The sequence below is a fragment of the Bubalus kerabau genome, chromosome 15, assembly GCF_029407905.1.
Source record: "Bubalus kerabau isolate K-KA32 ecotype Philippines breed swamp buffalo chromosome 15, PCC_UOA_SB_1v2, whole genome shotgun sequence".
NCBI classification, from domain to species: Eukaryota; Metazoa; Chordata; class Mammalia; order Artiodactyla; family Bovidae; genus Bubalus; species Bubalus kerabau.
The window spans coordinates 29,746,221-29,774,150 of NC_073638.1; the positions used below are offsets into that span (position 1 = coordinate 29,746,221).

The following is a 27,930-nucleotide window of genomic DNA, read 5'->3' on the forward strand; positions in this document are numbered from 1 at the left end:
CTGAACTATTTGTTGGGGTGGGTGGGTGGCCTTGTTGAGCCATAGGGCTTCTGTCACCCATGCCATACACTTATCCCAGGCTTGGAATTACAGTGACCAGCAATTATAGTGACCTTTCTCTGCGCAGAGGGGGACCTGGGACAGCAGAAGAGCCTCCTGAGAAAGTCGGGGCTCAGGAATGGGGCGGGAAGGACATACACACTTCCCCAGAAGACAAGACTCTCCTCCCCTTAACCATTACCCAGCTGCTTCTAAGGCAGTGTCTTGAAGGAGGCGGGACGTGGGGGCGGGGGTAGGTGGGAGGATCAGCTGGTTTCGATGGACCTTGTCCTTACACTGAGCGCTGGGTCGCAGATCCAGCCATGGAGGCAGCTGCAGGTAGGAGGCCGGGAGAAACCCTCCGGAGGGGACTTCAGGGCAGAGGGTGGATTGGAAGGCTTTGGAACTAGCACACACTTGGTATTGGGGCTTGGAGCCCTGAAAATAGACTGGAAGTTAGGAGGTGAGAGGTGAGTGGGTGGATGTGTCTGTCTTCCTGGTCCACGCCCTGTACTGATATGCTCAGATTTCTGTGTATATCAGAAGGCCTGGGCCAGGGAGCAGAAGGAAGGGGAAGGGAAGACCCTTTGGGAGCAGAACACAGGGCGAGTCCTGAATTTGGGGGTTCCCCTAAGTCCTTTCAGTTAATGACCATGGAAGTGGAGTCTCGGGGGGCAGACTGCCTCTCGTCCCCTCACCCCTTCTTTGCCTGGCAGATCTTCAGGACACAGCCTCTTTGGCCCTGTAAGTGCCGTGCTGTGAAAGACTGGGGCAAGGAGAGGAGGGAACTGAAGGTGGGAGGCTCATCAGCTGCCTTTGGCACCTCAAGGCGAGCCTGGGACCCAAGTCTGGATGTCAGCTTTCTCCTACCTGCGTGACTTGCCTCCTTGCAGGAAGTTTGAGTTTAACCCAAAGCTGGGCATTGATAATCCTGTCCTCTCCCTGGCTGAAGACTACGACCCTTCTGGTAACCTCCCCCGACCCCTTGGGACAACCACTTCCTTTCCCCAGAGCCACTAGGGCACCACAAAGCATCCTGTCTCCTTGGACACCACTCACTGTCTCCCTCTGATGACAGCCTTGGTGGGGAGTGACTACATGGAGGTGGAAGGGGGCTGGGCTTTTTCCTTCTGTCCCAGCCACTCTGCCTGGGCTGTGTTCAGCCCCACTGCCCGACACCTAACTGGGCAGAAGCCTGTCTGCTGTTCAATCACACGGGCAGGGGCTACCAGGCACAAGGTGACTTGGGTCATGTCCCCTTTCCTCCACCTTTTCTGCTGCCCACTTCCCCGTCCAGATATCTGGAGCCTGGAACGGCCTCGCTTCTACCTGCTGAATAAAGAGGAGGGCAGGACTTTTGGCTTCCACCTGCAGCAGCAGCCGGGCAGGGCTGGGCATGTGGTGTGCAGGGTGGAGCCAGGCTCTTCCGCCCAGCGCCAGGGTCTTCGAGAAGGAGACTGGATCCTGGGGGTGAACAACCACGTTGTGGAACATGAAGATTATTGGATGGTGAGGTTGGGCTGGAATCCCGGTAGTACGAGAGAACATTCTGTAGCACCTGGGGGAGACAGAAGCCTCTTGGTCACCTCCCTGGGTATGTGGGGATGATATATCTCCCACATGGGAGGTGGGAGGGTGGGGGGTCATCTCCCAGAATTTACGGATGCCCCAGGTCAGAATGGCTGGGTGAAGGCCTCCAGAGAGCTGGTTCCCATGGTGAAGAGTTAGCTTCCAGGGAGTGGACCTTCACAAGAGGGGCCGGCCCAAGCCCACCCTGCGTGCCTGCTGTTCAGGTGATACGCCGGATCCGGGCCAGCGGGCCTCGGGTGCTGCTGACAGTTTTGGCGCAGCATGTGCACGAGGTGGCCCGAGCTCAGCGGGGGAACAACACCCACCTTTGTCCCCCTCTCGGCCAGGGGGTCCGGCCTCGGCTGTGCCACGTAGTGAAAGACGAGGGCGGCTTTGGCTTCAGTGTCACCCAAGGTGAGCTTAGAGTGCGGGAGGGGTCAGCAGGGGTGGCCCTGAGCCCTGTTGTGGGTGGACAGCAGGCAGAAAGTCACTCTTTGGGCTTCCAGGACATCGGGGTCCTTTCTGGATAGTGCTGAGCCCTGGAGGAGCAGCTGAGCGGGCAGGAGTGCCCCCTGGGGCCCGGCTGCTAGAAGTGAATGGGGTCAGTGTGGAAAAGCTCACACATAACCAACTCAACAGGAAGGTATGGCTGGTTCCTCTTGTCCTCACCCCTCTGGGCTTGTCCCAGTCTCGGGAAGCAGACTCTCAGTCTCCCAGTCTGATCTTGTACCTCTGTCCCCATCCTTCCCTTTCCACTCTGTGCTCGACACACCCCTCCCCTCCCGAGGGCTTCATTCCAGGGCCTGGGAAGAAGGGCTGGGAGGGGGTGCCTGCTTCTGCCCTCCCTCCCCAGTTGGTTGATGCTGATGCCCTGCTGGGTCCCCACAGCTTTGGCAGAGTGGCAAGCAGGTGACCCTGCTGGTGGCAGGGCCAGAGGTGGAGGAACAGTGTCGCCAGCTGGGAATGCCCCTGGCTGCACCTCTGGCAGAGGGCTGGGCACTGCCCACCAAGCCCCGCTGTCTGCATCTCGAGAAAGGGCCCCAGGGCTTCGGGTTCGTGCTCCGGGAGGAGAAGGGCCTTGATGGTCGCCTCGGTGAGTGGGAGCCCTGGGGATGGGGCGGGAAGGCGGGCCTTGGGGTGGGCACACCAGTGTCTGCATCTACTGCTCAGTACACGCAAGTGGTGGCCCTGGCTGAACCCCAGCCCAGGGCCTCCTCCTCCTCCTGTGTACCCCTGGGTCAGTCCCCCAGTGTGCACACAGTGGCCTGGGCTGGCGCTGGGGTCGGGGGGCAAGGAGCCATGAGGATGTCTGCGTCCCAGGTCAGTTCCTATGGGAGGTGGACCCAGGACTGCCAGCGGAGAAGGCCGGGATGCAGGCTGGGGACCGGCTGGTGGCTGTGGCTGGGGAGAGCGTGGAGGGGCTGGGCCACGAGGAGACAGTGTCCAAGATCCGGGCGCAGGGCTCCCGTGTCTCCCTCATTGTCGTCGACCCCAAGGCTGACCGCTTCTTCAGCATGGTGCGAGCTGAGGGGCCGGGGATAGAGACGGGGCCGGAATGGAGTAGGGCTCAGGTTAGGGAGAAGCAACGGATTTGTCCTCTTCCTCTTTTCCAGGTTCGCTTGTCTCCGCTCCTCTTCTTGGAGAGCACAGAGGCTCCTGACTCTCCCCAGGGTAGTGGCTTAGCCTCTGTGGTTGAGACCAAGAACCCACTCGTCAAAGATGCAACAGTGGCCCCTGTCCCATGCAACTTCCGCCAGTGCTTCCTGTACCCCGGGCCTGGCGGTGGCTATGGCTTCCGACTCAGCTGTGTGGCCAGCAGGCCTGGTCTCTTCATCTCTCAGGTGACGGATGCCCCGGGCACCTTGGATGTTTTCAATCCTTTGCCTCTTGATGAGCCTTCTTCTGCTTCCCTCCCAGAGCCCTAGAATACCCAGCAAACTTTTCTGTGGTGTTCCAGGCTCCTCTAGACCCCACCTATTCCACCAGGTGACCCTAGGAGGCTCTGCTGCCCAGGCAGGGCTGCAAACAGGAGACATGATTCTGGAGGTGAATGGGTATCCCATGGGTGGAGAGAATGACCAGGAAAGACTTCAGCAGCTGGCTGAGGCGAAGCCACCCCTATGCCTGAAGTTGGCGGCCAGATCTCAGCAGGGCTTGGAAGCCTGGATTCCCCCAGGGTCCAGAGAGGTGAGGAAGAAGAGATGGATGAACTGTGAGGAGCCAGAAGAGGAGGGGGCATGGTCAGAGAGGAGGGCAGAGTGTGAGGCTACAAGGTGAAGCAGTTTGGGGGACCCTGGTTGGGACTTTAGGCCAGGGTAGGTGGGAACAGAAAGACCCCAGAGAAGAAGCCCCTATTCCTGAGCATTCCAGTGCAGATGGGGACAGGGAAAAGGAACTCTTCTGTTCCCTGAATGACTTCTTCCCTTCTTTCTTTGCTTAGGATGGGGTTCTGGCCTCAGATCTGCTGTAGCACCCCATGCTGGGCAATGATCTGCCCAAGCTTCCCTGTCTTCACCCTCCAGCCTGAGGTGGTGGGAGCTGAGATGCTCTCTTTAAACCAGAAGCTGCAGCTTTAGGACTCCTGATACCTCCAGTCACAGGATTGTTCAAGGTCTCTCTCCCTTCCCATGGCTCCACCTCCTGGAAGAGGGTGGGGCCAGAACCCTCAGGTGGGCCCATGAAGGAGCTTCCCATTTGATTCCGGAGGAAGTCATGTGGGGTCTTTGGGAGCTGTACCCCAGAGATGAGGATCTGCTTGAGATGAGCAGTGTGATTTTGTGATTTATAACAAGAAATATATATTAGGTCTTCCTATCCTTTCCTGGCAGAGAGCTTCTAAAATCCTTGGGATTTCCTAAGTAATAAGAGTGATAAAGGTGTCTTCTGTTATTCATAATAAGGCTCGTTCAATTACAGCTATCCTTGTTAACGAGGTACCTTTTGGAAAGCACCTAAGAATGGGGCACTGGTTTCCAGGGGAACCGATCATGTGATTAGCAAGCTGGAACTTTCAGTGCCCCACCCCCTCAGTCTCCTGGGAGGGGACAGGGGCTGGAGGTTGAATTAATCACCAGTGATCAATGGATTGATTAATCATGCCTACATAATGAAGTCTCCATAGAAACCCAGAAGCACAGGTTCAGAGAGCTTTCTTTGTTGATGAACACGTGGAGGTGCAGGGGGTTGGCACACCTGGAGAGGGTATGGAGCTTCCGTGCTCATACCCTACCCTGCGTATCTCTTGCATCTGGCTGTTCTTGAGTTGTGTCCTTTGTAATAAAATGGTGATCTAGTAAGTAAACCATTTCCCTGAATTCAATCACTCTAGCAAATGATTGAACCCAGGGAGGGGGTTGTGGCTATCACTGATTGATAGCCAGTTAGTCAAAAGCACAAGTGACAACCTGGACTTAAGATTGGTATTTGAGGTTGCGGGCACTCTTGTGGGACTCAAGAGTGCCACAAGGATCTGATGCTATGGCCAGGTAGATAGTACCACAACTGAGTTAAATTGTAACACAAAAGTTAAATTATGTCTACAGAGAATTACTTGTTGTGGGAAACCTCCCCCTCCCCCCTTTTAAAATGTGCTATATTTATTTCTCTTGAGAAAGTTTAAGCACCATGGTGGTGTGGTGGTTTAGCTGCTCCATTGCGTCCAACTCTTTTGTGACTCCATGGACTGTAACCTCCCAGTCTCCTCTCTGTCCATGGGATTTTCCAGGCAAGAATACTGGAGTGGGTTGCTATTTCCTTCTGTTACTCCCAAGAGATGGCAAAACAGTTAGAATATATTTGGTTATTACTACTTTATACAAAATTAATTAAACTAAGTAAACTTTTTAAACAACATTATAAATTCAACACAAGGCAATGCTGGGAATTCTTTTCAAAACTTTCCCCTTCCATATTTAACCAGAAATGAAGTAGAACTGAGAATGCTGTAGTAAAATAAAGGAGAAGCAGAGAGTATTTCCTTTTCAGGTGGGCTGTGGGGCTGGCTAGGCTTGAAGCCATCTGGAACTTGCCCTAAGCATGACTCCAGGATGTTAGGTATATTACAAGAATTTGGAGACTAGCTGCACCTTCCCTCTGTGGGCACCTGAGGATTGTGGGGCTGGTGCTTAGTCACTCTTGGTCCTTTGTAGAAATGGCCTTTATCCACAAATCTGGCTGCCTTTGTTGGTGCTGGTGGGGATAGGGTGACCAAAAGGGCTCCAGGCTCAAGGGGTGGGACCCAGACTCTCTAGGATAGAAGTTGAGACCCTGTCAAATTTCTCTCTTCTTATTCCATCTTCAGGGTAATGGGTCAGTCCAGAACTGAGATATTCCCATGAGAAGGACTCCTCTCTGCCAAAAAAACACAGCTCACAGTCCTGCTGAGGTCTACATCAAGACAGCTTTATTGCTGGGGCCTCAGAGGGCCCCAGAGACTAGAGACTCACAGCTTCAAAGATCCAGGGGGTTGAGTCCAAACTGGCGGAGCTGCTCCTTGAGCCTGGTGTGGAGTCTCAGCACAGCCCCGTCCCACTGAGGCTTCACGGCTCTCAGCTTGGCCAGGAGCCGGTCCAGGCTGTCCTGCAGACACCGAGCTTCAATCTCAGGAAGGGAGAGGGTAGGGTAAGGGGTGCCCCCAGCCTGGTCTGTAAGCTTTCCCAGCCAGTGTTGTCTTCAAGCTCTTATTCCTAGTGGGTAGGCATGGTTGTATCCCCTTAAGACAGAGCAGAATCCCCTGTGGAGATGCTTCTTTCCCTTCTCCCTGGTCTGTCATTGTCATACTCGCTGGGATCTGTGGGGATGGGGGAGGGCTGGGCACCGGGATGGCTGGTCTTCAGAGGGTAGGGCTTACATGTAATATTTCCTCATACTTGGCCTCCATGTCTGCCACGTGGGCCCGAAGCTGAGCCAGAGTCTGGTCCCGCTCTCTGAGGGCCTGCTTGGCCTCCCTCTGGGCAGCCTCAGCCTCCCTCTGGCACAATTCTGGGAGAGATGGTGCCAGTGGGGAGGATGAAAGAGGACAGGATGGTGACACTCTGCCTCTGAACAGAGTCTCCCACCCAAAGAGCACAACATGAGCAGGACTGTTCCAGACTCCCCCAGAGCCGTCAGCTTCCCCTAGTTCCTATAAAGGGCTGACATGTACTGTTAAGGTACAGGAGAGAGGGGGGTGCTTGGGACAAGAGATTTGGCTCCCAAATCAGGTTGCCATTCACTACTTGTGTAACATCTGACACGTCTCTAAGACTCAGTTTCTTCATCTTTATAGAGAAAAATGACACATACTTCACAGGTGTGCTCTGAGAGTTAAATGTGATAACGTGAGGACATCCCCAGTGCCAGTCGCTAGGACTCTGCGCTCCCAGTGCAGGGGGCTCAGGTTTGATCCCTAGTCGGGGAACTAGATCCCACACGCTGCAACTAAGAATTCACATGCCCCAACTAAGAGCAGGGGCAGCCAAACAAACAAATGAAAATACATTTAAAAAAATGTGATAATGTGTGGGAAAGCACCTAGTATGTAGGAGGTGCTTAAAAATGCTGATTGCATTTGAGATAAGGCAAAGATTAGGAAAGGAACTCAGGGTCTGAGTGGGAAGATAAGCAACTCTTGGATATCTAAAGCTAAACTAAAGCTATTTTAGGATAAGAAAACTTTGAGGCCAAAATTGTGGAAAATCCGTGCCATGCTAAAATTTTTCAACTCTGTCCTGTTACCAAGATGGAAGAGAGCAAAAGCTTCCTGTTTTTTTGTTTTGCTTTGTTGCTTATTTAGAAGCTCATTTATTTATTAGCCAATAGTTATTCAGGACCTACCACACATTAGGTCTTGAAGATACAGAGGTAAGTAGTTCAAACAGTTATATTCAAGCTTGCTTTCATTCTAAAAATCAGCCAAACTAAGACAGAATTTGTTTTGCTCATGAGAGACATGGGGGCAGTAGGGAGTAAGAATTGTCTTTATAGAGACCATTGAGAGAGGAAGCTGCAGTGAGAAAGTTAGGTCTTCTTCACTTATAGCTTAAAGTTTAAGATTGGGTATTTTTTTTTTGCTATCCTGAACCTTCTGTTGCAAGTGGTAGAAGAGTCAGTGGGGAAGACAGTATGAGAACTTAAATTGCAGTTTTCTAAAGAAAGACCATCCTAACTCCACCCCTTCAGGCTGGACTACATCAGTGATCCTCTGAGAGAAAGTGCTGTGAGGGTAGGGTGTGCTGTGTGGGCGTGCTAAATCGATTAATGTTCAACTCTTTGTGACCCCATGGAATGGGGCTGTCCAGGCTCCTCTGCCCATGGGATTCTTCAGGCAAGACTACGGAGTGAGATGCCATGCTCTCCTCCAGGGGATCTTCCCGACCCAGGGATGGAACCCACGTCTTTTAAGTCTCCTGCATTGGCGGGCGGGTTCTTTACCACTAGGGCCCCCTGGGAAGCCTACCTAACTGCTCCCGGAGGCCCTCTACTTCTTCCTCCAGCTGCCTGCTGCGACTCTGCATCGCCTCCTGCAGGCTCCGGTACTGACGGCTCATCTCTGGCAGAGCGGCGGGTGGCCAGGGACCCAGGTGGGGAGAGAGCAGTGGAGCAAGGACAGGGAGTTGTGGGTGGGGAGGGCTCTGCTTGGTCCAGTGGACAGGTGCATAAAGATCTTTTGAGGGCTTCCCCGGCAGTCCAGTGGTTAAGACTTCACCTACCAATGCAGGGCATGCAGATTTGATCCCTGATCTGGCAGCTAAGATCCCATATTCCTCAGGGCCAAAAAACCAAAACATAAAACAGAAGCAATATTGTAACAGATCCAATAAAGACTTTAAAAATGGTCCACATCAAAAAAAAAAAAAATCTTAAAAAAAAAAAAAAGTCTTCTGGATTCTTCCTGTGGTGATCTGAGAAGGTGGGGACAGAGCTGGGAAACAAGATACCCATCTGCTACGCCAGCTCAGTATGTGAATTCAGGCCCTCCTTCCCACCCACTCCCACGGGAGGAGAGAGATAAAGGCTAGGGCTGCGTTTCATAACCCACGGGACATCCAGCACATAGCAGTGCATGTCATGGAAGGTTCCTTCAGGATTCCTTCAGGAATTCCTTCAGGTTCCTTCAGGATTCCTGTGCGTGCTGGGAGGGCTGAGGCTAGGTATGGCAGTTCGAAGTCCCCCTTGTCTCCCTTTCTAGCATCCTCGGGCCCTCCCAGTTGTCCTCTTCCGGGCCCCTGTCTCCCACCCACCTGCTCGATCAACCTCACACCTGCATATATGGCCTTCCCTTCGCTCCAGGCTCCCTCCAGTTCAGCCTCCAGGTCTTTGATCCTCTGCTTCAGCTGATCTTCAGAAGCCTTGGCTCTGCGGGCTTCATCCCTCTGCAGAGCTGTGAACAGTCCAGAGCAGGCCTCTGCACTGGCTGGGGACTCCACGAATCAGCCCCCATGGCCTTGATGGACTCTGTCCACCTTCAGAAACCTGGCGGCAGCCTACCAGTCTCTCACTGTCATTCTGTGTGTTTCCCTTCCCTGCCTCAGAATCCTACAGACTCTGTTACTAAGAGGGAAAAACTCCCTCCGTATTCCAGCTATAAAAGTTAGCTTTCTTTATCAACCCTCACTGCCCACCCTGTCCTCACGACCCCAACTCTTGACAATCTTTTCCCATTGGGGGATGGTTAGAGATCAGCTCAGCCCTCCACCATGGTTCCAAAACTTTAAGCTCCCAGCAATACACAAATGCCCACTGTCTCTGTTGCCCCCAGAACTTCCACCCTTCTTACCCAAGCGGTCTTGGAGCACCTCCTTTTCCAGCAGTGCCAGCCTGCGCATGGATTCAGCCTCCACATCTGCCCTGGCAAGACGGCAGACCCTCAGCTTGTCAGGATCTCAGCCTTCCCTACTCCCCTGCCATCCTCCTCCCGTACCCTGGACTTCTCTTTTTTTGTGGGAGATATGAGGACCATTAAATGAGGGATCTCTGACGACAAAGCCTAATGAGTTCACTACCCAGCTCACAGTAGGTACTTGAAAGATGTGTAATGAATATACAAGGAAGGCACACAGCCAGAAAGGATTCGTGGGTGCTGATTTTCCTATGTTCCCAGCTCCATGGCACCCGAGTATGGATATAAAGGGGGAAGGCCAAGACAGCTCCATCTTGTCACGCAGAGGGCTGAATTCTCTCTGGAGGTCTCTGAGCCAGAACAAGGAGAGGCAGGGAGGCACCTACCTCCACCCAGTCTGACTCACCAGCACCTGCATTTCTTTTCTTCTTCTGGGCCCCAGCTTTTGTCCCTTTTCCTTTGGTCTTAGGTGGCATCTCCTTCCTGTTCTGGAGGGAGGGAGGAGGCTCATATTTAGGTCTGGACATGGAGACGCTCTCCTGACTCCCTAGACCGAACCAGGAGTCCCAGGAGAATTAGTGCTCTCGTCTCCAAGTCTGTCTCTCACACTTTCCAGAAGCTTCAGTTCTTGGTTTCCTTGGAAACTTAGGCAAGGCTGGGGCCAGGGGGAAGGATGAACCCGTTTCTCTCTACCAGTCAGGCTCTAAGTACAGAAATCATTCCTCTCAACCCTCTTTCAGAGAAAATAAAGCTCAGTACGTGGCCCCTTCTCTCTTCCCATCATCCTTACCCTGCCTCTTCCTTCCTCCAAGACCCTCACTTGTCTCTGTTGTATCTCCCTGTGGCATGACCCACTCTCCAGGAGGGGCAGAGAAAAGGCCCAACCAGCTAGAAGCTGGAGGAGGAGATTGTGTTCTGGGACCCAATCCAGAGTGGCAAATTTCATTTGGGGGTGGGACTGAGAAGTGGAAGGTTGGGCTTCTGGAGGCTGCACGTTGTCCAGGCAACTGGGAAACATGGAGTTGATAGGAAGGTACATGCATGCTTGCTCAGTCGCTATAATTGTGTCTGGTAGAAGGGGCTAAATACAATGCTTAAAATACCAAGGTCTCAGAGGGCCAATACTCTTCTTGTCCCCAGATCCTAAGTGTAGATTGAGGAGAAAGGGCTTTGGAACTGATTAAATATGATTCACTTCTATGTAGCACACTTACAAATTACAGATTTACACATACAAAATAATGCTATTGCGCTGATACAGAGGAAAAGAACTGAAGGTAGCCATTTGGGGTGATTTACATTTCCCAAAGTCTCATCAACAAAATGACATTATTAAATAGGCTTAAAATTGAAGATCCCTTTCAGGAAGGTATTCTATGGTGAATGAGGGAAAGAAATTCAGGAGACGGTGGTTGAGAGAGTTTCCTATTTCAGATAAATGAGACACAGAGGAGAGTTAGACCTAGGACCTCAAGGTGCTGTGCTAAGTCACTTCAGTCGTGTTCGACTCTTGCAACCTATTGTGGCCCCATGGACTGTAGCCCTCCAGGCTCCTCTGTCCATTGGATTCTCCAGACAAGAATACTGGAGTGAGTTGCCATGCCCTTCTATCCTGACATAGATGCAAATCAAGAAGAAAGGGTACTGGTTAGAGACAGGAGCTTTTGAGTTCTCATCCTTACCCTTCTCCAGATATGTAAATTCGGGTAAGTCATTTTCCTTGCTCAGGGTCGGTTTCTTAAATCTTTAAATCTTTGATTTTGGGAAATTCCCTGGCAATCCAGTGGTTAGAACTCTGTGCTTCCACTGCAAGAGGCATGGGTTCGATCCCTGGTTTGGAAACCAAGATCCAGCAAGCCGCAGGGTGCGGCCAAAAAATAAATCTTCGATTTTGTAAATCTTGAAAGGCTTGGATTTTCACCAGGTATTTACAGGACTATCTTCTTTTATGGTGACTTAATATATTTCCTCTTTCCCCCTATTTCTGTCTGTGGTTGATTTTCAGACAGGTGCTGGGAAAATAACCAGCTTGGTTTCCTGTGGCATTGAGTTGATTTGGGCTCCCTCTAGTGGATTTTCTTGACCTTCTACTGAGTCTCCTGAATTTTTCTATTTAAATTATTTACGGAGCAATGTTGGGGGCGCCCTTCATTTAGGGGTGCTGCCTAGCATCTTGCTGGAGTCACGAATAGTTGGAAAAATAAATATGGGGAATGGAGAATGCTGAGTGGCTTGCCCTGGTCAGCTGTTCCTTCCCCGAAACCCCCCTCTCCAGCCTTTTGCTATTGGGAGCCTTTGTTGTCTGTCTGCCACCCAGATTTGTGAACACCAAAGTGGCTAAAATGAAAACAGCAGAAACTTCAGGGCTTTCCCCCTTGTGGATTTAGGGAACTGCACACTCTTTCTTTAGGTATTTCTCTGTCTTCCTCAACAGTTTTGGTCAATTGCCTGTTATCAGGAACAGATCTGAAGAAACAGCCATGAGATCTTGGGGGCCGGGGGTGGGGTGGGGGGTGGAAATCCTTCTTCTAGGTGGTAGCAGATCCAGGCAGAGCCTGAGGATATTTATTTGTCACCTTCACAGCTGCAGGATACCTCTCTGACTCCAGGACATTTTACAGAGTAAAGGGAAGAGCCATCCTTCTTCTTCGCAATGCTTACTGTTTCTTTACTTCAGTGTCATAAAATCTTGCCCACATGTCCCAAATCAGAAGAAGACTTTTCTTCTAACCTCGACGCATGTTTTCATTTACTCCTGCCCTCCCCCCACCACCCCACCCCACCGACAACCCTCTCTCCCCATGTAGGAAAGCAGTAGAGGTCTCTGTCCTGTCTTTCTCCTCATCCAGAATTCTGTGCTGGGGACTTTTCCATAGAATGATTAGTGTCTCTGCTAGGCTGAGGCAGGGAGTCACATATTGAGGAAGAGATTACAGAGAATAAACAACATATCGTGTCTCAGAAGAGCATTTACTTTTCAAATACGTTCAGTCAACTGACTTTCAGGTGCAGAATGAGGATGTGGTTTGGGGTGAAGGTGAAATGGAAGAAGAGTGCCACGGATCACATGATGCGATACAAACTGAGCCAGCTCTAGAATCATCCAGGAATGAGAATGACATTGTGCTCCACGATTCAATCTCTAGTACATTTTGAAAACAAGCCAAGTGAAAATTGGGAAAGAAAGGTCAATCTTTCGTTCTTTTTTTTTTCTTTTTCATTAACCTCAGTTCAGAAGTGAAAAGAGGAAAGATCATTTCAGCAGAATTCTGCCTTCCTTTAAATAGGATCCCATCTTGGGGTTTTAAAGAGACACAGAGAGAAGGTCACCCTCTCTACTTTATTCAGATGTGAGACATAGGTCATCATGCATTAAAAGAAATATGGCTTGCTGCAGCAGGAACAAAGTGCAAATTACACCATCCCATTCTATAATATACAGACCATACTGAACGTAATACAAATTGGAAGCCTTAAACCAAGCCAGAGATGGAGTAGATGAGCCACAAGCTCATATGCAACTCCATGGGTTAATTTCTCACCCTGAGAAATCTGTATGCAGGTAAAGAAGCAACAGAACTGGACATGGAACAACAGACTGGTTCCAAATTGGGAAAGGAGTACATCAAGGTTGTATATTGTCACCCAGCCTATTTAACTTATATGCAGAGTATACCATGCGAAATGCCGGGCTGGATGAAGCACAAGCTGGAATCATGATTGCCAGGAGAAATATCAATAACCTCAGATATGCAGATGACACCACCCTTAGGGCAGAAAGTGAAGAAGAACTAAAGAGCCTCTTGATGAAAGTGAAAGAGGGGAGTGAAAAAGTTGGCTTAAAACTCAACACTCAGAAAACTAAGATCATGGCATCCCATCAGTTCATGGCAAATAGATGGGGAAACAATGGAAACAGTGACAGACTTTATTTTTGGGGGCTCCAAAATCACTGCAGATGGTGACTGCAGCCATGAAATTAAAAGACGCTTGCTCCTTGGAAGAATAGCTATGACCAACCTAGACAGCATTTTAAAAAGCAGAGACATTATTTTGCCAACAAAGGTCCATCTAGTCCAAGCTATGGTTTTTCCAGTAGTCATGAATGGATGTGAGAGTTGGACTATAAGAAAGCTGAGCACTAAAGAATTGATGCTTCTGAACTGTGGTGTTGGAGAAGACTTTTGAGAGTCCCTTGGACTGCAAGGAGATCCATCCAACCAGTCCATCCTAAAGGAAATCAGTCCTGAATATTCTTTGGAAGGACTGATGCTGCAGCTGAAATTCCAATACTTTGGCCACTTGATGTGAATAACTGACTCACTGGAAAAGACCCTGATGCTGGGAAAGATTGAAGGGAGGAGGAAAAGGGGATGACAGAGGATGAGATGGTTGGATGACATCACCAACTCAATGGACATGAGTTTGAGTAAGCTCTGCTAGTTGGTGATGGACAGGGAAGCCTGGTGTGGAGCAGTCCATGGGGTCGCAAAGAGTCGGACATGACTGAGTGACTGAACTGAACTGAATTATACTCTATTAAATCTAGGATTTGACTACGAGGGAAAAAATGTCCCCTTGCATGTCTACAGTGTGCTAGGTACTGTGGAAGACCAAAGTAGATAGGACAGTATAGCATAAGTTAATGCCCGCATGTGTGCTCCGCTGCTCCAGTCGTGTCTGACTCTGCGACCCCTTGGACTGTAGCCAGTCAAGCTCCTCTGTCTATGGGATTTTCCCAGCAAGAATACTGGAGGGGGTTGCGATTTCCTCCTCCAGGGGATCTTCCAGACCCAGGGATCAAACCTGAGTCTCCTGCGTCGAAAATGGATTCTTTACTGCTAAGCCACCGGAGAAGCCCTCAACTTAATGTGTGATAGGTGAGAAATAGATGGTTATGGAAATTTAGAGGAGAGAAGGATTATTCTGGCTGCAGTGTCTGATAAGGAGGACAACATTTGAGTATAAAAAATGGATTGGACTTCATTGCACTCTTTAGGCAGAGGGAATGCTCTGAGTAACAGTGATGAAAAAAGAATTGTGGTATTTTGTGACTTGGTGAGTCACCCAGCATAGAATATATGTACTGGAATAGTATAAAACTGAAAGGTAGTTTGGAGTTAGATCATGACTATTAACTTCATTAAGGAGGCAATGGGGAGTGTTGAAAGTTTTTGTTTTTTGTTTCATGTTGTCAGAAGCATACTTTAGGAACACTGGTCTGGTGACAGAATGGATTGAAAGTGGCAGGGAAATCAGTAAGGAAAAGGTTTCTATAGACGCAGTGGGAGGAAAGGAGGGCCTGCAACTAAGGGTGGACGCATCAGGGGTGGGAAGTTTTGACAATTATCTAAGCGCTTTGCCTGTATTTTTTCTTTAGCCATTCTAACTCTTTCTAGGTAAGTACTGATTAATGGAAATTCTACTGATAGGAAATGATAATTCTGACTCCACAATCAATCGTAGATACAGGCCACTGAGTTACAAACAAGAATGTCTGGCTGAAGAGTCTTTGAGTTCAGAGATCTTTTATCGCCCCTCTCTTCTAGGATCATTTGATAAGCTTAATTCCCTAATCAGTCAAGACCTTTGTAGAAGAGCCAGGTGGAAGGCGGAACTGAGTACTTATTGACACACCAGGGCCTGCAAACTCCCAAGCTGAGGCTCAGAATTAGCAAATTAGGGCAGGGCACTTCCTTCTTCAGGAGGGAAGTTGTGTTTTTTCAAAGTTCTTCCAACGGAACTTTGAGACAAGAAAAGTGGAAGTGACTGGGAACTGCATTGCTGTTCCTGGGAGGGGCATGGCCTCCTCAGGCCAGGGCTCAAAGCTCAAGGTTTCTGTGGTCAGGGCCTGATACTGGCGGTGCCTACCCACCTGCAGAACAAGGTGCTGCTAAGCAGGGGGATCTTAAGGCAAAAAAGGGGGGAAGTGTTTTGTTTTCAGAAGGTCAAAGGGCCTAGAAGAAGAACTCATGGCCTGATGGCGCTAGCCTTTCTGAGGTCTAATCAGGATGCAATGATCTGCAGCATTCCCATTCCTGTCCTTGGTCCTGACTTAACTAGGAGTTTAAAACACTAGGGAGTGGGGGAAAAAACTTCCCTTTTTCTTCCACAATGTTAGGAGAAGCAAATAAAGTTCAATTTCCTAATTTGTCAGGTGTGGGGTAAAGACAACATCGAGATTCTTTCCATGGCACTTGTCTTAATTTTTTCTTTTTTCTTTTTTTTAACAATTGGGGATTCCCAGGTGGTGCGAGTGGTAAAGAACCCATCCGCCAGTGCAGGAGACATAAGAGATGTGGGTTCAGTCCCTCGGTTGGGAAGATCCCCTGGAGGAGGGCATCAGGACTGAAGCGACTTAGCATGCATGCACATGTTCTCTTAAGGCTTCGCAGGTGGTACTAGTGGTAAAGAATCTGCCTGCCAATGCAGGAGATGTGGGTTTGTTCCCTGGGTGGGGAAGATCCCCTGGAGGAGGGCATGGCAACCCAGTCCAGTATTCTTGCCTGGAAAATCCATGGGCAGAGGAGCCTGATGGGCTACAGTCCATGGGGCCACAGAGAGTCAGACACAACTGAATGACTGAGCACACACACGCCCCGCCCCCCCCACTCTTTTCATAATTTAGAAAGGAGCTTTTACAAAGCCAGAAGTTTAGAAAAAGAAGTTTAAGCTCAGATGTCATTCTAAATTTGACTCTCATGAAATTCCCGAATCTCCTTTCTTCTAATATCTTTTCCAAGAATCATTATAAGTAAAATAGTGCAATAGACTCCCTTTTAAGAAGACATTCAGTATAAAATAGGTAACCAACAAAGACCTACTCTGTATCACAGGGAACTATACTTAATATTTTGTAATAACCTATAAGTGAAAAGAATCTGAAATATATTAATAGGTACATATACAACTGAATCAATTTTGCTGTACACCTGAAATGAACACAATATCGTAAATCAAATATACTTCAATTAAAAATAGAAATAAAAATAAAAAAAGAATTCAAATGACCCCTCACCACAAGACTGAAATAGACATGAAACTGAAGGTTGACTCACAACTTAGGCATCAATTTCTTCTATTAAAGTAGAGGTTCATGTGGGTAACCCTCTGAAAAGAACCACTCAGAATCAGTAACTCAGAAGAGGTTACAATCACTTTATGGGAGAACTGGTCGAGGCCTTTGTTCTAGTTCTGATTAACCAGTGGAACTTCCTAGCTCTACCCGTCTTAACTTAAATAGCCCAACGACCTCCTCCAGGGCTGACAACCCACAACCCAGAGGAAACATGGAGGGCCGGCTTCTGCCTAGTGCGCAAACTCCACGTTAGCCACGCCCCGCCCTTTCCCCAACTCTTCCAGCAGGGGGCGAAGGGGGACGGTTCGGCCTGGGCCCGCCCCCCGGGGGCAGGGAAGGGGAGGCGGCGCGGAAACTTGGCGGCGGCTTTCCGGGAGCGGTGACTCGGGAAGGGGGTGGCGCAGGAGAGGCCGCTCCTCAGTCCAGACGCGGCCGCTCGCTTCTCCGAGCCCCGCGCGCTCCCCCCGGGCTCGCGCTCTGTGAGGGGGCGCGCCCGCGCGAACTCGCGCGCCCGGCGCCGCCCACTCCCCTCCCCGCGGCCGCCCCTCCCTCCGCCGGACGGCCGGCGGCTGCGGCGGCGGCGGCGGCCGGGAGAGGCCCCTCCTTCACGCCCTCCTTCCCTCACTCGCAGCCGAGCGGAGCCGGCGGACGCGGCTGGGCCCTGACCCTCTCCCGGGCCATGGCCGGCAACGTGAAAAAGAGCTCTGGGGCCGGGGGCGGCGGCGGCTCCGGGGGCTCCGGCGGCCTGATCGGGCTCATGAAGGACGCCTTCCAGCCGCACCACCACCACCACCACCACCTCAGCCCCCACCCGCCGGGGACCGTGGACAAGAAGATGGTGGAGAAGTGCTGGAAGCTCATGGACAAGGTGAAAGGCCCTGCGGAGGACCCGCGGGAGCAGGGGTGGGCGTGGGCGGAGGGGCTGAGGGAGGGGAAGGAAGGGACGGAGGAAGCTGGGGGAGGGGACGGGTCGTGCGAGGCTGGGGAGGCGAGGAGCCGGGGTGACGGGGCCGAGGGCTGGGGGGTGTGGGGGTAGGGAGGAGATCAGGAGGACGGGGGTCGGCGGAGGGGGAAGGGCTGCGGTTGGGAGTCAGGGGGGAACGTTGAGGTGGTGTGTTTGGGGTTGCGAGACAAAGATGGGGTGGGGGCTGGGGGAGGTTAACTGGGGAGCCACCGGGGCGGAAGTCTAGTGGGGCTGCAGAGTTTGGGGCTCTGCGCAGGATGTAGGGATGTGGGTCACGGAATTGGCCCCGGGAGATAGGAGGGAGGGGGCGGTGAGGAAGAGCGCTTGATTTACCGGCTGGGACTGAGCTGGACGGGCTCTAATTAGGGAATTGGGTTTTACGGGCTCTCATGGAGAGACCTGGGGTCCTGACAACTCCGCGGGCAGACTGCTCTGGGTGAGCGTACAGTTTTTTTGTTTTTCCTTCCCTTCTTCTCATTAAGATGTGACAGAAATAAAAGAAATGGGGAATGTTTAAATGGACCGAGGAAGGAACTTTCCTCCACATCTAGCGCTGGCTCAAGTTTTTCTCTTCCAAAACATTGGATGGGATCCATTGCTGGTGCTGAGATATGCACTGATTAAACCACAAGTTCTGGTTATAACCTTTATCTTCGGAGAGATACGTTGACCGAGTGGGTTAAGCAGCAGATTCTGACTCCTTCCAGAACTTCCTCCTCACACACACTGTTTTTTGTTGGGTTCTACTTTTTTTGGTAATAGATGCTGACTCCTTATTACAGAACCTGACTTTAAAATTGTTAGATGAGTTGCTTTGATTACTTTTTTTTGTTTGTTTTTGTTTTTAGCAAGTGTGAAAAATAACTTCACTTTAAGCTTGGCATTTGACAGAATTTTACTTCCTTATAGTATGTCTGTATAATGAAAGATAGTAGTTAGTCCCAAGTCTAACGGTTTGTTCCAGAGCATTCAATTTTTCCTTTATGTTTTTCAACATTTATCAATAACTGATTTTTGCAAAATTCATTCTGCAGATGAAAGATGGTTAGAAGGATCAGGCGTATATTGTAAGAGAATGGTGTTATTTCCTCCACAGTAAAATTGGTTTTCTTTGGTTCCTCTCTGAGCCTAGGTTCCTCTTCTGTAAAGTTTTTCATGGATTGCTTTGGACTAGAAACAGCTAATAAAAGTGGTTATGAAGCACTTGGCAGATATAAATGTGCTGTAGAAATACTTAATAAGTCCTGTGTGTGAATTAGCGCTCCTGTAGTGCATACCAGTGGCTTCAGAAGCTACTTTTTCAGGGCAGGTTTTTCTCATGTTAAGTAATTGGTATTGTAATTACTGTTACAATGCTAATTTCATTCTTAGAAATTGCAGTAAAACCATTACAGAAAGATAGGCAGTTAAGGGAATTTTAAGTGCATTGCTACTTTAAAAAAAAATATATTGAATATATTCAAAATCTGAAGATTGTAGGTTTGCATTTTGGGGATTTAGAGTTGACTTAAAAAGTTTGTCCTGAAATTTGCATTTCTAATTAGTTTCTCATTTGAGACACATGTATCAACCTGCAATGTATCAAGATTGTATTGATTAGAGACCTCTCCTTAAAAATAAAACTTTTTGTCAAACTCTAGAGTCTCTGTAATGTAGTCCTTAAAATGATTCCCCCCACCCTGTAAGACTTAACTCCATCTTTTTAGAGTGTGTAGTATGATTTCTTCTGCAGAATGTTTAATTATTTGGGAAGAATAAAGACCTCTGTTTTGAGTCAAAGGCTTTTCAGGTTTTGATAGTTGAAGGAAAGTAGGCTTCTACCTTTTCCATTCTAGTGTAGGAAGAGCGGTGGTTTTATTCTTGTGTTGATTGTTTTGAAAGATGATTTTTAGTGTTCTGTGCCCTGTATCACATGTTACTGGTTGTGCTGAAATGAAAGCTTCGTTCTTCTTTCTGATGTGTTAATCCGATAGATTTGTTCTGCTTTCCAGATTTTCTGAATACTCCTGTAATGTTGTTAGAGTGCACTCTTTTACTCTTGATGTTTTGAGCATAAATGTTCTCTTTTTTCACTTTATTGTTGACAGTATCACTAACCCTTCTTGACTTCATGTCATATAATACAAGTGATGAAGAACTTAGTGTTAAATCCACAAATGTCCCACGCATTTATTGAATTTAGCTCCAAGTCACCATCTCTTACCTGTTTTAACCTTGTCATTAAAGCTAGGTGAATATTATTCCAGCCTATTATTAATCAGCTTATTGATTTAGTACTGGGAACTGTCTCCTCTCCTCCATATTTGATATTCATGGATGGAGAAGTTGGCCTAAGTCATGGGTTCTGGTCAATGTAGGCCCAATTTACTCTTCCATTGCAAAACTTGAACTCGTTGGAAAAATGCTTGTGCTAGGATGCTTGTTATTAAACAGAAGAGGTGGTTCGGTCTGTATAGTTTTTTTTTTTTCCTTGCCATCCCAGTATATTGTAATTGATATTTATGAAGCTACCCGTATGTGAAGAAAGTGGCTAGTAAGGAAATAGACAACTGGCTAGGGGGTAGAGAAAGCCATGATATAATTGTCTTAAATGTAAATATGGAAGTATCAAGTATTTAATTTAGTGAGAGACTCAAAATTCCATTGTGAGATAGAGTGGGAGTTGACAAGCTTTCTGTCATGGAACAGAGAGTAAATACTTTAAGCATTGCTGGCCACCTATGCAGTTCTATATTCTTGGCTGCTGTTGTTTTTACAACTCTTTCAAAATGTAAAAGCCATCCTTATCTTGCAGGTGTACAGAAAAATCCATCACGTTTTAGTTTGTCCACCGCTGAAGTAGAGCATCATGCCGGCAGTATTTTAGGTCCCTGCTATGTTTTTATTTTAAATTAGCTTATGTTAGTAAAACCTCGAGGTATTGATTTATTTAATGGAATATAATTTATTGGAAAAATGCTTTCCTTTAACTCATGGGTTTGAAAAAGCTTTTTAAAAATATAATCCTTCTACTACTTACCTTTTCATGCTTGCTGTAAAAAAAGCACCTTAAGTAACTTCTTGTATTTTGGAAGTAAGATGCACGTAACAGAATTTATGAATCTGTATGTTTCATTGGATTGCCTTCTCCTTCCTTTTTACCTTTCCCCTATGTTTGCATGCTCACTAAATCCCAAGGATAGCACTACGTGTAAATTCTTGCATTCCAGGAGATTCCATCATAGTGATAAGTGACTAAGTAAGGATGTTCAGTGCGATATGGGATCTCTTAAGTTTAAACATCACGTACAGGGACTTCACTGGTGGTCCAGTGGTTAAGACTCTGCACTGCTAGTTCAGGGGGCGTGAGTTCAATCCCTCGTTGGGGAACTAAGATCCCACATGCCATGCAGTTTGGCCAAAAGATTAAAAAAAAAATGCACATATTTCTTCTCTGTCCTAACCTCTCAAGATGTAAATATCACGAGGACAACAGCTGTAATCTCTTTATCTCCTGCAGTCTCTAATCATGAGGTCTTACACAATAGTAAGTGCATTTGTAAATATTTGTTAAATGAAATTGCTTTGTGTGTCCCCAAAGGAAAACTAAAAGGAAGAGGTATGCAAGTGGTAATCATTATTAATTACATTAATTTTTCACTAGTTCTTTGGAGGTTATGTTACTTAGTTAATAGGGAGCTTGACTTAGAATCCAGGATTACCCACCTCCTAAGGCTTAGTTGGAGAAGGCAATGGCACCCCACTCCAGTACTCTTGCCTGGAAAATCCCATGGACAGAGGAGCCTGGTAGGCTGCAGTCCATGGGGTCGCTAGAGTCGGACACGACTGAGTGGCTTCACTTTCACTTTTCACTTTCATGCATTGAAGAAGGAAATGGCAACCCACTCCAGTGTTCTTGCCTGGAGAATCCCAAGGACGGGGAAGCCTGGTGGGTTGCCGTCTATGGGGTCGCATGGAGTCGGACACGACTGAAGCGACTTAGCAGCAGCAGCAGCAGCAGCAAGGCTTAGTTCGGGCTTGTACCTTGGAAGGAAAGCTATGACAAAACTAGACAGCCTGTTAAAAAGCAGAGACATCACTTTGCCAACAAATGCCCGTACAGTCAAAGCTACAGTTTTTCCAAGTAGTCAAAGTATGGATGTGAGAGTTGGACCATAGAGAAGGGTGAGCACCAAAGAATTGATGCTTTTTTGAACTGTGGTGTTGGAGAAGAGTCTGGAGAGTCCCTTGGACAGCATGGAGATCAAACCAGTCAATCCTAAAGGAAATCAACCCTGAATATTCATTGGAAGAACTGATGCTGAAGCTGAAACTCCCAATACTTTGGCCACCTGATATGAAGAGCTGACTCATTGGAGAAAAGACTCTGATCCTGGGAAAGATTGAGGGCAGGAGAAGGGGAAGACAGAGGATGAGATGGTTGGATGGAATCACCGACTCAGTGGACATGAGTTTGAGTAGACTCGGGGAGACAGTGATGGACAGGGAAGTCTGGCATGCTGCCCTGGCATGCTGCAGTTCATGGAGTCACAAAGAGTCAGACACGGCTTAGCAACTGAACAAGGCTTAGTTATTTCCTCCATACAGTAGCTTCTCAGGTATACAACAGTCTTGATAATGAAAGTCATTTTTCAGAAAGTGACCTGTGTAGGTAACAACAGCAGTCCTCATGTACACTCTCACACCACCATTCACACACAAAGTAGATGTTTTCTTAAATGATATTAACATGATGGTTAACTAGTACCATTAAAAGAAATATCTACTTTTAAGTTAAGGATTTGTGTCTTTTTAAATTATGTGTACTGGTTACTTTGCACGGTTATTGTGGTGGCTTCTACATGTTATTTTTCCACAATACTTAATTCATGTTATCTGTGGTAGCATTTATCACTTTTTATTTCATCTGTCTCTTCCTCCACTAGATCTCCTCAAGATCAAGCCTTTGTCTTCAGTTCCTGTGTCTAACATATAGTATTATACTTGCTGAATGAAGCGCGGACATTTTAATAAGTACAATGAGATTGAAACATGCTCCCTTATTTTCTGTGTGATTAATTAGGGGCATAAGGTAGGGAATTTTTTTTTTTTTTTGAGTGTTGAATTAAAATAACATTTGCTAAAAGTAGTTTTTACCTTCTTTTGGTTATAAAAGTGATACGTAGTCATTGTAAAAAAAGATGGTGTCGTTTTCAAACCTGTTAAGAATTCCCCCAATGGATGTAATATTCTCCCTTAATTCTTGTGAGATGTGAGCTCACTGAGCATTTCATGTGATTCATGATAGAAATTTTGAAGGGTTTAGGCTGGGGAAGAAGATAATCTGCTCTGTTCATTTTGTGGCTTTGGTTAAAGCTTTTGGTGACTCTTGCTATAATGAAACCTGTTTTTAATATGTTGTTAGCTGTATACACATGGGCAAGTTGGTTCCCCAACTCTACTTTCAGTGGAGTTCATGTTACAGTCAACCATATGATAATGTCCTCTAATGACTAACCTAGAGCATTAAAAGAAAAATGAACTAAGTATTAAAAGAAAAATGGTCGAAGTATTTGTTTGAAAACTGAGCCTAAGTTTCATTCACATTTTCCAATGAAGTTCTTAATTCTGATCTCCATTAGGTTTGTTGGAAGAGGGGAATTATAACAAGCAAGTCATTGTGAAATGTTTTCATGATTAGCACATTTTGTGCTGGAAGGAAATAGGTGGGAGTAGTCAACCAGGAGCACTGGAAGCCAGCCTCAGCTCTGTCCCCACAATGTTCCTTCCTGCAGCAGCTTCCAAAAGGAGGAGGGGAAAGGGGTGCAGTGATGGCATTCATGGTGCACACCCATGGGGAGTCAAGCCCTAGGAGATGGGATGTCAGTACTGTAGAAGTTCCTTAATCAGCAGTGACTTGGGGTCTCCCCTCTGCAACTTCTGGGACTGGTGGCAGGTCTTACTCAGCGGTGTCCACTACCTCGGGCGCCTCCTTACAGCCAGCACCGACCTTCCCTGTGGCTCTGGGATCAGCCATGAGGAAATCTTAAAATGAGGCCAACCCATTGCTACTTCAGTGAGGAGGATGGGATCCTAATTCCTGCCTCCTTTCTTAGGCCCGGGCTTCCCTGGTGGCTCAGTCAGTAAAGAGTCTGCCTACGATATGGGAGATCTGGGTTAGATCCGTGGGTTGGGAAGATCCCCTGGAGAAGGAAATGGCAACCCACTCCAGTATTCTTGCCTGGAGAAATCCATGGACAGAGGAGCCTGGAGGGCTACAGTCCATGGGTCACAAAGAGTTGGATGCGACTGAGTGACTTTCACTTCTTCAGTTCAGTTCAGTTCAGTCGCTCAGTCGTGTCCGACTCTCTGCGACCACATGAATCGCAGAACGCCAGGCCTCCCTGTCCATCACAAACTCCCGGAGTTCACTCAGATTCACGTCCATCGAGTCAGTGATGCCATCCAGCCATCTCATCTTCTGTCGTCCCCTTCTCCTCCTGCCCCCAATCCCTCCCAGCATCAGAGTCTTCCAATGAGTCAGCTCTTCGCATGAGGAGGCCAAAGTACTGGAGTTTCAGCTTTAGCATCATTCCCTCCAAAGAAATCCCAGGGCTGATCTCCTTCAGAATGGACTGGTTGGATCTCCTTGCAGTCCAAGGGACTCTCAAGAGTCTTCTCTAACACCACAGTTCAAAAGCATCAATTCTTCAGCACTCAGCCTTGTTCACAGTCCAACTCTCACATCCATACATGACCACAGGAAAAACCATAGCCTTGACTAGATGGACCTTTGTTGGCAAAGTAATGTCTCTGCTTTTGAATATGCTATCTAGGTTGGTCATAACTTTCCGTCCAAGGAGTAAGGATCTTTTAATTTCATGGCTGCAGTCACCATCTGCAGTGATTTTGGAGCCCCCAAAAATAAAGTCTGACACTGTTTCCACTGTTTCCCCATCTATTTCCCATGAAGTGATGGGACCGGATGCCATGATCTTCGTTTTCTGAATGTTGAGCTTTAAGCCAAGTTTTTCACTTCACTTTCACTTTCATCAAGAGGCTTTTTAGTTCCTCTTCACTTTCTGCCGTAAGGGTGGTGTCATCTGCATATCTGAGGTTATTGATATTTCTCCCGGCAATCTTGATTCCAGCTTGTGCTTCCTCCAGCCCAGCATTTCTCATGATGTACTCTGCATATAAGTTAAATAAGCAGGGTGACAATATACAGCCTTGACGTACTCCTTTTCCTATTTGGAACCAGTGTGTTGTTCCATGTCCAGTTCTAACTGTTGCTTCCTGACCTGCATACAGATTTCTCAAGAGGCAGGTCAGGTGGTCTGGTATTTCCATCTCTTTCAGAATTTTCCACAGTTTCTTGTGATCCACACGGTCAAAGGCTTTGGCATAGTCCATAAAGCAGAAATAGATGTTTTTCTGGAACTCTCTTGCTTTTTCCATGATCCAGCGGATGTTGGCAATTTGATCTCTGGTTCCTCTGCCTTTTCTAAAACCAGCTTGAACATCAGGAAGTTCACAGTTCACGTATTGCTGAAGCCTGGCTTGGAGAATTTTGAGCATTACTTGACTAGCGTGTGAGATGAGTGCAATTGTGCAGTAGTTTGAGCATTCTTTGGCATTGCCTTTCTTTGGGATTGGAATGAAAACTGACCTTTTCCAGTCCTGTGGCCACTGCTGAGTTTTCCAAATTTTTTAGACCTATCTGAATAGCAGTATACAAGTATAGCACTCTTTGTGAGAAACAATTTATGGATCCTAAAATATATAGAACAAAATGTAAGTCTCCCTTTACTCCCCTACCCCTAAACTACTATTCTCTGTAGAGTTAACCACTGTCTACTATTTGGGGTCCATCCCTCCAGTTCCTTTTTCTAAGCGGCTCTGAACAAGTTGTTGCCTTCTTAGCATTTAGTTGCAAAGGCTGACAACTAGTAAGTCCTTATATTGTGGAGCAGTTTACAATTTCACATCTGCTGATACAGTAAAAATTTCAAAATAATGTGTCTTATGAGATTGAAACAAGATTCAGAGAAATTAAGTAAGATAAGCCACCCAACTCATAGTTTTGGTTTTTAATGTGGATCTTTAACTGGTGTTTAGACTCTGTTAAGTGAGTTTTATAAACCAGTGCTTCTCAGACTTTAACATTAATTCAGATCTGTGCATCTTGTCTGAGTAGGTCTGAGGTGGGGCCTGAAACTCTGTGTTGCTGACATGTTTCATACTTCAAGAAGCAAGGCCCCTTCCACAGTTATTTTTATTTTAGATAAGCTTGACAGATTTTATTAAAAAAAAGTGGAGTATCTTATTTATGTTTAAAATATGTTCTTAAATTTGAAAAGTAGTATATATAATGTTTTTAATATATATAAAATACATTGTTATACAAAAGTGGGATTTTTAAACAAAAATGCTTCTAGAATGAAAAGATTATCTATGTTGATACAACATGTAGGTCTCCTTGAATTCTTTTTTTAAGTTTTATTTAGATTTTATAATATGGATATATATATATATATATGTTTATTTAACAAATCATAGCGATAGTGTTCTGGGTTGTTTGTGATTTTTAATATTAGAAACGGTTACAGTGACAATCTATTATGCAGTTTCTAGGTATTCTTCAGAATAAACTTCTAGAAATGAAATGTACTGGGTCAAGGGAATCAAACATTAAACTTTGAAAAGTATGTATTGGCACATTGCCTTCCAAAAAATCTGCTTTCATCCACAATCCTTGTCTAGTTTGTTGATTTAAATATGGTAGCTGATTCCTAGTTCCTTTAGGTGAAAATCGTGTTGGCACCTTTCCACATCACGTTTTCATTGAACTTCTTGCTGGGTGCTAGGGAGTTAAGAATGAGCCAATGCTCACATTTACAAACTAGAGATATAACTGAAGTTACGCCGGGTGAGGAATCCCAGCCCTGCTCCCTATACCCCACACCATGGGAACCATTAGGCAAATCTTTACCTAATCCTTGAGAAGACCAGAAAGGGAATTGGGACTGGGGAGGTGCTTTAGACCAAACTGGAAACTCCACAATATCCTAAATCACAGTTGTGCTCTAATTAGGGTCTGATATCCAAAAATGATGCTAAAATAATTTAATCTCTAGTTCATGCTAAGTATTTGGTTTTGAAGTTGCATTGATAAGTCTGGGGAGAGAATTATTTTTTCTTTTTAAAGACAGAATCCATATATAAAAACTGCACAGTTAAGCTGTAAGCACATGTCAGTTATTTAATTTCCTATTGACTGTATTTTTGTCCTGCGATTAATGTGATAAATGAAAATAATGAGATTGGTAATTAGTTGTAAGTGGCAGAGTGTTTTTAATAAATAGGGTTGGGTGGTATTTGAGAAGTTCAGTTCATTTCAGTCACTCAGTCTTGTCCAACTCTTTGCGACCCTATGAATCGTAGCACGCCAGGCCTCCCTGTCCATCACCAACTCCTGGAGTTCACCCAAACTCATGTGCGAGTTAGTGATGCCATCCAGCCATCTCATCCTCTGTCATCCCCTTCTCCTCCTGCCCCCAATCCCTCCCAGCATCAGGGTCTTTTCCAGTGAGTCAGCTCTTCGCATGAGGTGGCCAAAATATTGGAGTTTCAGCCTCAGCAAGAGTCCTTCCAATGAACACCCAGGACTGGTCTCCTTTAGGATGGACTGGTTGGATCTCCTTGCAGTCCAAGGGACTCGCAAGAGTCTTCTCCGACACCACAGTTCAAAAGCTTCAATTCTTCAGCACTCAGCTTTCTTCACAGTCCAACTCTCCCATCCATACATGACCACTGGAAAAACCGTAGCCTTGACTAGACGGACCTTTGTTGGCAAAGTGATGTCTCTGCTTTTGAATAGCTATCTAGGTTGGTCATAACTTTCCTTCCAAGGAGTAAGCGTCTTTTAATTTCATGGCTGCAGTCACCATCTGCAGTGATTTTGGAGCCCAGAAAAATAAAGTCTGACGCTGTTTCCACTGTTTCCCCATCTATTTCCCATGAAGTGATGGGACCAGATGCCATGATCTTAGTTTTCTGAGTGTTGAGCTTTAAGCCAAGTTTTTCGCTCTCCTCTTTCACTTTCATCAAGAGGCTCTTTAGTTCTTCTTCACTTTCTGCCATAAAGGTGGTGTCATCTGCATATCTGAGGTTATTGATGTTTCTCCCGGCAATCTTGATTCCAGCTTGTGCTTCCTCCAGCCCAGCATTTCTCATGATGTACTCTGCATATAAGTTAAATAAGCAGGATGACAATATACAGCCTTGACGTATTCCTTTTCCTGTTTGGAACCAGTCTGTTGTTCCATGTCCAGTTCTAACTGTTGCTTCCTGACATGCATACAGATTGCTCAAGAGGCAGGTCAGGTGGTCTGGTATTTCCATCTCTTTCAGAATTTTCCACAGTTTCTTGTGATCCACACAGTCAAAGGCTTTGGCATAGTCCATAAAGCAGAAATAGAT

The 27,930-nt window shown here is 47.0% G+C and overlaps 3 protein-coding genes across 10 annotated transcripts in view; 2 read left to right on the forward strand and 1 right to left on the reverse strand.

The window, feature by feature from the left end:
- The first annotated feature begins 50 nt into the window (after window positions 1-50).
- Window positions 51-5,357, forward strand: NHERF4 (NHERF family PDZ scaffold protein 4). Its single transcript, XM_055548363.1, has 7 exons — window positions 51-1,006; window positions 1,337-1,548; window positions 1,833-2,022; window positions 2,115-2,251; window positions 2,497-2,701; window positions 2,929-3,449; window positions 3,595-5,357. Exons 1-7 carry the CDS (start codon window positions 892-894, stop codon window positions 3,883-3,885), a joined length of 1,671 nt encoding a protein of 556 aa, XP_055404338.1. The 5' UTR covers window positions 51-891; the 3' UTR covers window positions 3,886-5,357.
- A 44-nt stretch (window positions 5,358-5,401) lies between these two features.
- Window positions 5,402-16,731, reverse strand: DRC12 (dynein regulatory complex subunit 12 homolog). Of its 6 annotated transcripts, XM_055548358.1 has the most exons (8): window positions 16,486-16,731; window positions 9,834-9,910; window positions 9,365-9,430; window positions 8,849-8,968; window positions 8,045-8,293; window positions 6,458-6,588; window positions 6,054-6,207; window positions 5,402-5,958 (listed from the first exon to the last, which is right to left on the reverse strand). In XM_055548358.1, the coding sequence occupies exons 1-7, from the start codon at window positions 16,494-16,496 to the stop codon at window positions 6,058-6,060; spliced, it is 804 nt and encodes a 267-aa protein (XP_055404333.1). In that variant the 5' UTR covers window positions 16,497-16,731; the 3' UTR covers window positions 5,402-5,958; window positions 6,054-6,057. The 6 variants fall into 6 exon arrangements, with proteins under 6 accessions (XP_055404333.1, XP_055404335.1, XP_055404332.1 ...); XM_055548360.1 differs by having other exon boundaries at window positions 5,402-6,186; XM_055548357.1 differs by having other exon boundaries at window positions 5,402-6,207.
- Window positions 16,732-16,915: 184 nt separating this feature from the next.
- Window positions 16,916-27,930, forward strand: part of CBL (Cbl proto-oncogene) — a 97,310-nt gene continuing 86,295 nt past the window's right edge. Inside the window, exon 1 of one of the 3 annotated variants that reach the window (XM_055548365.1) lies at window positions 16,916-17,373. In XM_055548365.1, coding sequence (XP_055404340.1) covers window positions 17,185-17,373 — 189 coding nt within the window. In that variant the 5' untranslated portion in view covers window positions 16,916-17,184. The remainder of the gene's footprint in view (window positions 17,374-27,930) is intronic. The other 2 variants (XM_055548366.1, XM_055548367.1) reach the window with 2 other exon arrangements.